This window comes from Haliaeetus albicilla, chromosome 1, assembly GCF_947461875.1.
Source record: "Haliaeetus albicilla chromosome 1, bHalAlb1.1, whole genome shotgun sequence".
Taxonomy (NCBI): Eukaryota; Metazoa; Chordata; class Aves; order Accipitriformes; family Accipitridae; genus Haliaeetus; species Haliaeetus albicilla.
This window is the reverse complement of record NC_091483.1, coordinates 34,673,064-34,682,083: the sequence shown is the minus strand read 5'-3', so window position 1 is coordinate 34,682,083 and position 9,020 is coordinate 34,673,064. Positions and strand designations below refer to the sequence as shown.

At 45.7% G+C, this 9,020-nt stretch overlaps 1 protein-coding gene across 1 annotated transcript; it reads left to right on the top strand.

The window, feature by feature from the left end:
- The first annotated feature begins 251 nt into the window (after window positions 1–251).
- On the top strand, window positions 252–4,776 carry SPINK2 (serine peptidase inhibitor Kazal type 2). Its single transcript, XM_069782839.1, has 4 exons — window positions 252–376; window positions 723–760; window positions 1,332–1,441; window positions 4,609–4,776. Exons 1-4 carry the CDS (start codon window positions 328–330, stop codon window positions 4,652–4,654), a joined length of 243 nt encoding a protein of 80 aa, XP_069638940.1. The 5' UTR covers window positions 252–327; the 3' UTR covers window positions 4,655–4,776.
- Window positions 4,777–9,020: the final 4,244 nt, after the last annotated feature.

Genomic DNA, 9,020 nt, shown 5'->3' with positions numbered 1-9,020 from the left:
CCCGCAGGTGAAGACGATAGCACATCCCTCCCCACCTCTCCAGGCGCCTCCAGCCCCACGGGTGCCACCGCTCCCTGCGGCGGGTCCTTACTCCCTGCCTCTCCGGTATGTCTCGGGGCCTTCCCACTCCGGTGGAAGCCCCACGGGGTCCTCGACCCCCCCCCCACGTGTCCCTCCCCCCGCCCCGTGGCACCCAGGTCCCGTCGTCCGTCCCCCCCGGCTCCTCCCAGCCCCAGCGTCCGTGCCGCCCCCCGCGCTCCACTGCCGCCGTTGCGCCCCGTCGGCCCCGCTCCGCCCCCGCCCGCCGCCGTTGCTCTGTTCGTCGACATGGCGGTTCCGGTGCTGGTGCTGGTGCTGCTGCCCACCTTCCTCACCGGTACCGGGCGCACGGCGCCGGGCAGTGGCGGTAGAGGGAGGCGAGCCAGTCCCGGGGAAGCGGGGGGGAAGAGGGCCGGTCCTGTGCCCCGGCCGGTCCCGTCCCAAGGGAGGGGAGACCTGAACCGGTACCGGGCACCGGCCGGCGTGGGTGGGAGGCCGCGGTATCTAAGCCAGTAGCGGGCATCGGCCGTCCGGGGGCGGGAGAAACGGTACAGGACGGTGCCGGAGACCGGCTGGTCGGGGACCGGACCGGTAACGGAGACGGGCTGGTCCGGGGGGGAGGGGGGTTGTCGGGGGGAATCCGGGCGGGACCAGGCGCCGTTAACGCCGGTTACTCTCCACAGGGCTCTTCTCGCGTCCCGGCGCCGTTGCCAGCGTCCCGGTGAGTGCCACCTGCCCCGTCGTCCCCGGGAAGGACGATCCCACCTGCCCTCCGTGTCGCCAACCGGGCATCCCGGTGCAGGCGCTAGCTCCGACGCCCCGCGGCCGCCCCTCCGGTACCCCTGCTCGGCCGCCGGAGATGCCCCAGTCAGTCTCTCCCCACAGCTGAGGGAGCCCGGCACCCGCCTGCTGAGGGCTGCAGCAGAGGTGTCTCGGTCATTCCCGTCTCTTACTGGCCCGGTCTGCGGTTGCCCTTGACGGGGACTCGCTGTCTGTGTGTCCCACTGATGCTAAGACATTGGAAGGAGCTGCGTGGTGTAGCACGTATATGTCCTGACACCGCAGCTCAAGCTGTGCCAGGCCGTAGAAGCCAAGCCACAAGCGATAAGAGCATGAAAGATAATGCGGCACTTGATAATGCTGTGCCAGCTCCTGCCGAGCGCTCCTTCCTGTGCATGAGTGTGCCAGGGTTCTTCAGCGGCTCTCAGATCAGAAGCTGCTGATCTGAAAGGGCTCAAGAGACCTGTTTCAGACAATGTATCTTAGACTTCTCATGCACCTGTCTTCCCTAGCCTGCCTGCTACAAGTATGGTGTGCCTGGATGTCCAAGGGACTACAATCCAGTTTGTGGGACCGATGGAAAGACCTACTCAAACGAGTGTGTGCTCTGCATTTCAAACAGGTAGTTGCTTAATTGACATCCTAACCTTCTCTTCCCTATATGCAAGCAAAATATTCACCCTCACATCCCAATTACCTGATAGATTATTGGCTTTGGATCGTTCACACTCTGTTGAACTGCAGTTTTAGCAGTGTCTTCTCAACTGTCAATGCCTTGCAACAGCTTTTATCATGATATCTGTAAATTGCTTAGATTAGATTCACTTGGCTGGGAGTACTGGATATTCTCTTTTGTAATTCTTAAGGAGGAGCATCTCAGAGGGCAGCTGGCCACGTTCATACAGTGGCACATTGCCATTAAATATAATGCTGGACTCTTCCACACTCTCCATCAGAAAACATGAAAGATCCCACCCAAAATGCATCTTTTACTACAAAATATTTACATTCAAGATCCAACCTCCTGTACTTCCTGTACAGAGAAGAGTAAGAATGCCAAATGTTAGGATAAAATACTATTTTGCCATTCAGATTGTTTAAAAATCAAGAAAAAGTTCTAATATTTGAGGGAGGGTATTTTACTCTTCAATAATTTAATAATTTTTTTTAAAACAAACTGAAAACATAGAAAATCAGTACATAATAAGCATTGTTGCCCCTCATCATGATTGACTGGACGCTCTATAGAGCATCGCCTCAGTACAAACCGAGAGGAACTGCTTATGAATTGAATGTAATGGTGAAAGGAATTTATATAAATGAAATAATAGAATTTCTGTTTCCAGCAGAGGGAATAAGGGAGAGCAGCATAACAGCAGTGATGGGCATTTACAAAATTACAAATAGATAGATGTCAAGAAAGGGATGTTTCTGTCTGTGGGTTGGGGAAAGATTAATTGTGACCAGATACTTTACAAAATCCAAATGACCAAGACAGAGGGAACATGGGCCAGAATAAGGAAAGTGTCAAAGGACACTTAAGGAAATAATATTTTAAAGAAAGTGCCAAAGTGTATCAAAGTATGTTTAAGGGTATGCAGATCTGCAGAATTTGGTAACATTTTCACTAGAGTACATCATAAACTACCCAAGCAAATGACAAATTGTAAAGAGAATTGATAAACCTACAGTCTAGAAAAAAAAACCCCAAAAACGAAAAACAAACAAACGACCAGGGAATCAAAGGGCACACACAGTACAATCTGTGAAAAGGGGAGAAAAGAGGTGCTGGCATGCTACGTGTTAGGAGCCTACCCATCTTTGCTGCCTAGAACAATGTTGGAGTAAGTTACTAAGTGATTGACTTGAAGACAGCCAGAGGTAAAAAAGAGAGTAAGCAAAGATAATACAGATTTGTCAGAAAGAATCTGATCAAGTCTGTGAGATGTATTTTTTTGGCAAGATAACTGGCCTAGCAGAGTTGCAGGAAACAGAAGTGTTGCTCCATGACATTAATAAGGCATTTTTACATAGCTCCACTTGACATTCACATAAGCAAACAAATAGTTATTCAGCTGAAATTGTTAAATGATGAAGTCATAAGCAGTTTCAAGTGCTGTGGTTTAAAAGCAGTAATCAGCAGTTTACAACCAAACTGGAAAGACCTATTAAGAGGGATTTCCTTCAGGTGTGGTATATAATTCAATATTTTTGTAATGAATTGGATGTCAGAAACAAGACAATCAAAATTTGCAAAATGGCATGAGATACAATGATCTATGCAGGACAGCATCAAAATTCCTAGGGATCTGGAGAAATGGACTGAAATCGGTACAATAAAAGTCAAAGAGAAGTGCTAAGTATCACACATAGAGAATGCAAATCCATGTCGTGGAGATATAGACAGGAGAGTGTCTCATGACCTAAACAGTATATTTGATCCTTTCTCAGAGCAGAATTATGGGCTTTGAGATCCAGCCTTACATTTCTAGGATGTTTCATTTTTTAGGCAGGTTCCCTCAGTTCCAGATGGGTGCATGGTAGATTGCTGAATACAGCATTGCACATAGCACAAAGGGTTCTCTAGGCAAACCTGCTGTTTCTTTCCACTCAATTCCTTAAGTAATTCATGATGGGGCTTACTTCTTATTAGTATGAGTTGTAATGTACATGTTTTCATGAAACAATGGGATTTAATCCAGTTACACAAGGTAGATTTTTATCTTAACCATGGTTTTTTTTCTGGCATCTTACATGCTCAGAAACATGCATTTTGGTCTGAAGGGGCACAGGGTGATCAGATACTATCTTGATTTTTTTCTTTAATAATTCAGTATTGGTGTACTCAGTGGCTTTCTAGTTCAGTCTGGAGTTGTTCTAAAGCGTTTGACTTGGCATGAATACAACATGGATAAAACACTTTGTCTTATTGGAAGAATTTCAGCTTTGAAAAATGGTTCATAGTCACAAGCAATGGTCATTTCACTTCAAGCAGTCTAAGGTACAGTCCATCACACTCCTTAGGAGGGGAGAACAAAGAGATCGTTCTGCCCTTCTTAAGCTGCATGACCAGTAGTTGCTGAGATAGTGTAATGTGGTGATGTAGAAACAGACATATATGGGCATATCCCATAGTGAATTACAAAACAGTCATGTCTAAATGAACTTGGGTGATTCTCAACAGCCAATTTGCAAGTCACTTCCAGCTTGTGTTTAAGCCCATTAGAGAACTTTTAAGAGGGAGTTGTATTAGCTCCCAAACTAAGGGACACTTGGCTAAAATTTTCTTAAAGAAGATTCCAACGTTCAGAGAACCACACATTCAAATTTTAGTGAAGCCTGGGATGCAGAAATTAATGAGGATGTATACCTGTCCCACTGAATTCCCACGTGAAAGGGGGAAATTTTGTAAGCATTAGAACTGGTTCCCACTTCAGGGACTGTGAAGTTTGACTTGCATTAGTGCTTTGTAATGGACACATTAGTCCTCAAGGCCTGATTTGTCATGTGGTTTGATACTTCTCAGATTTGCAGATGGCTTTATCAGGTTTTTACAGGTAACAAAGCCTGAAGTAAGGCTGTCTCTGGTAAGTTACTCTCTCTGTGCAATTCATAAATCTTTGTATCACAGTTAATTTGCAGTAATATTTGCCATAAGTGATGCAATTAAATGCATTGCTGCATTTAACTGAACACATAGAAAGACATGGGAGAGTCCGCTTTATAAAATGTCTCTGTTAAATTCAAGTGTAGTGCTTCACTTCTAAAATATTTTTCTTTTGCTTGCAGTGAAAATAAAAAGTATGTCCAAATTTTCAAGATGGGAAGATGCTGATATGGCAGATGGCCACTTTTCAGGAAAATGAGAGGGACACAAACATTCCAAATGGAAACAATGCCTTAAAGGTGCCTTCTATGTAGCCTGTCTTAATAAATAAATTTGCCTGTTTAAACAAAGTAGTGCATTAAAACCAGTGTTTATAAACATAGCCATAGTACACTTATAACCTGAACCCCTATTTGTTTTCTCATGCAAGACAGATCATGGGGGAAGAAAGAGATGTCCTGACTGTATACCAGTAGGTCACCTGGTTGGAGATGGAAATGAAGAGGTACCCAGTGCCATTCCCACGGCACCACCTGGGAGCAAGGAGGTCCCAGCATTTCCGCTGCAGGCAGTGCTGGCGGCAGGGGCTGCTCATTGTTTCTGGGAGGCTCTGAGCCTGCAGGTGCCAAGGACCCCTGGGGAGCTACCGCCAGGCATTTGCTGTGGGGGCTACCAAACTGGTGACAGCAGCCTGACATGTACCAAGCCTCTGCCCTGGGGTCCGTACCTGCAGGTCCTGCTGGGGGAGGGCAGTGACCTGGGCACCCTCTGCTCCTGCCCCGAGTAAGTGCTGTTTGGGGCTGCAGGAGGAGCAGCCAGGGGGCACACGCTGCCCTCTGGGCTCTGCTCCCTGGGGCATGGCCATGGCAGCCGTGCCCCCTCATTCCTGGGGCACCAGCTGTGAGAGACCGAAAGAGTTAATGTCTCAAAACATTGCAGTGGGGCACGTTCTGCCTAACAGCAAACCCTGCATGAAAAGAAGCCGATCAGCACAGGACATCAAGCAACAGGACGCGGAGGCCGTGCTGTGTCGGAGGGTGCGCAGTTCCCTGTTCTGCTATGCTGAGCAGGGCAGCTCACCATGCGTGGCCAAAAACCAAACAACAGTCATGTCTGCAGGGAAGGAGAAGTTACTCCCCAAATGGCCCCCAAGCCCACTGACCCATTTCCTAAAGGTTCTGAAAGCACAAACTGTGCATGACACCTAATTAGCCTAATGAGTTCAAGTGCCCGCCTGAAGAGAGGAGCAAGGACATGATAAAAGGACACAAACTGAAGCCCCATGTGCATGCACCCACCAGAACAGGACCCCACCACTGACTGGACCAACGTTGGACCTGGGACCAGTGAAATCCTTCTCTTTTCATCTTTCTCTCCCTGTCTCACTCCCTCTTTCTCTCTCCTTTTCCATAATCCCTGCACCTTATCCCTTCAGACATAAAAACCATAGACCAAGTCTGGGACTAGGAGTGGATCCAGCTGCCCCTGGGCTCTTCTCTGAGAAGGAGTCTAGGAAGCAAGGGGATCTGCTCTTAACCTTGTGACTCAACAGGAGGGGTCTCCTTATTGTCTTCCCCGAATTGATGTATATGGTTACCACGGGTCACTGAGGTAGTTCTGTGCCAATTCCTGTTGAGAGAAGCCACACCCCCTGCTGTTGCACCTTCCAAGTTCAGGAGGCTCCTGCTGTAAATAAAATGTCTAACTGATCATTTGGTGTCGTTTCACCTTAATTTAGCCTGAGGGAATTACGAACTTACCACAACCCCTCCCTGGTCTGTCCAGTACGGGTCGTGACACCAGTGTCACCACCCTGGGCTGGCATGCCATAGTCACTTCCCGCAGCAAACATTAAAGCAAAATCAGAAAACTCAAGACTCATGTAAAAGGGCACACTCTGGAGTGGGTCTGGCAGACCTTCCCACAGGGAGGAGGGTGTGCAAGCACTGGGGTTCCATCCTTTCCTTCAACCCATTGCCATGCACATGGGCACATAGCCTTTCTTACGTTATTCCCTTCTGTTCTGTTAAACACCTCTGTTTTCTGCATGTTGCTTGAAATGAACTGTATTTGGGTTGTCTTACAGCTTGTTGGTAATACATGGATGGCTTCTACCTTTCATCCAAGCCAAGTGGCACTGGCTCTCACCCTGGCCCCAGACAATGGCTTCATCAGGCTTTGCTGGGCAGCAGCAGTGCAGGCAGAAGTGTATGGCACACTTTATGCCTGATGAACGTTCACAGATCAGTGGCTTTGAAAAACAATAATGCTTTTGTCTTGTAGTTCCTTTAAAAGGTCGAAGCCATCCTTATCTTCCAGCACATGCCCGCTTTCATCTCCTTCGTGCAAAGGGTAATCATTGATGGAGGGTTCTCATGTGTGGCACAACTGGAGGGCTGGAAGGTTAGGATAAAGTGGTCATGTGGAGACATGAATATGTGGATAGAAAAGAAAGATGACCAGTGCTTCCCAACAAGTCATCAGTTGTTCATAGAAAATCAATTTTCTCTATTGGTAGCAAATCCAGTGGAGAAAGTTCCTGTGTGCTGCCAGCTGTTACTTCCACATCCAGATCTGGAAATTTTCACTTTTTTCAAATTGTACCAAATGCCAAAGCCGTTGTGTGCTATGCTATGAATTAACAAGTGGATGGAAACGATAAGCTGTTTCTTTTTGTATTTCTATTTTGACAACTAATTGTGCTTACAAGGGAACTTTAAAAAAAAAACTCAGAAAAAAAAATAGCTGTCTTTTTGTAACACCACTAAATGAAACGAATCCAAATAAAAAATAGCTTGTAGGCTGACAATCGTAATTACACTAGAGCACTGCTCCCAGCATATGAATGCTTAAAATATAACCTTAAAGCTGACTTTAAATCTTCCTGGTTTTCTGTGTATTTGAAAAGTGGTGAATTCAGCACCACATGTAAGTACTCACCAAATCTGCCTCCGACATCTGTACTTCATTTTCTGTAATTTAAAAAGTTCTGGCAATTCCCACAGGTAAATTTTGACAGAAAAAAAATGTGAAGAAAAGCAGAGATGTATGTCACGGATCCTACTTCTTTCTAGTCTTACCGAAGACAAGAGACCTCTCGTTCAGCAGAGCTCTACAAAGAATATGGGTGGGATCGTTCTTGTGCTTGGGAATGTCTAGAAAATTTTGGAGTTTTTGAAGGTGAAGACCACTTCACAGTAACTTCTGCATGACTGTCTATGAAGACTAAGGGAGAAGGATTCCTATGTAGGAGCAGAAGTTTCCTTATCATGGTCTGAAATAATCTTGATGGGCATTTGATACATTTTTAATTAATGTTTCAACATTTCTTGTAGTGTATTTATAGTGCATTGTGAAGTTGTATTCTTGCTTTAGGTAGACCCATCTTCTTGATGTGTTTTGCAAGGATGAAAACTAAAATGTAGAAAAATAAAAGACTTTCAGTGCTCTCAGCTGGATCGTTGCAGAGCTGAATGTAAAATATCACTTGTATCCTTTCCCAAACACACACAAAAAAAAAAAACCCCAAAAACCCCAAACCAGTGTTGTACTCCAATTTGCCATTTACATACCTTTATAGATGAAAAAGTTGATGTTTCAGAATTTCAGTATGGTGGACTTAATTTTTGTTTTAAATCAAAATTTTGTGCTGCATGTGGGACAGTGCCAGAAAGGTTTAATCATATCATATCATAATCCTCACTCAAAAAAAAAAAACAAAAAAAACCCAACCCTTTTCTCAAACTCATGAAAAAACCAGTAATGTTTATGAAGCTTTATAGCTCAAAAATCTGGTGAATTGTAGTATGATTGGCTTAATTTTTGTTTTAAGTTAAAATTGTACATTATGTTTAGGACAATGCTGGTCTTATTCATACGAAGAGTAGGACTCTTACACTTCTAGAGTAGGACTCTAAGGCTTCCTATGAAGCCTTAGGAGAAGGCTTACTTGTATGACGAGTCTTTACTCTTGTGATTTAATCCAATTGCCTTCAGTGGTGCTGTTAGAGGTCTATTTTACATTCAAGTGAGGTACAAAGTTGTCTAAATGAGAGAGTGCTAGAGTAGCAAAATTAAGTGGCAAAGAGGGAAAGACAGCCTGGGAGGTCTTGCATTGCTGGCTAGAGTGGGTCAACACTGATGACTTCCACATGCTCTAGTTGCCCCAAAGTTGGACAACAGTCTGCTTGTTCCCAAAACTGTCACCCAGCTGCCTTTTTGGCTGCAGGAAGGGTTTCACTGGCTGGCAACTCTAGCCTCTGCTGCTCAGGGAAGTCACCCAGCAAGGAGGTTTTTGAATCCTGCCCATGCTCCAGTCCTTCCTATTTCTGGAGCACATTACTTGGAGGGGAAGGTGATCGGGCAGGCTCAGGGCGTGATGAAGTACACAGATGCTGAGACCATAGCCATGTTGCACTGGGTCTAGCAACCCTCTCAGTCGTGGTACCCAGAGCTCCTTGGAGTAGGTGGCATTAGCTTTTCTACTAAACCAAGGCAGAAAAGAATTCTCTTGAGATTATTTTTCTTTTAAACATTTTACATTGCTTTTCTTATTGTAATAAACATAATCATTGAAAGCAGGAGTTGCTCAGAA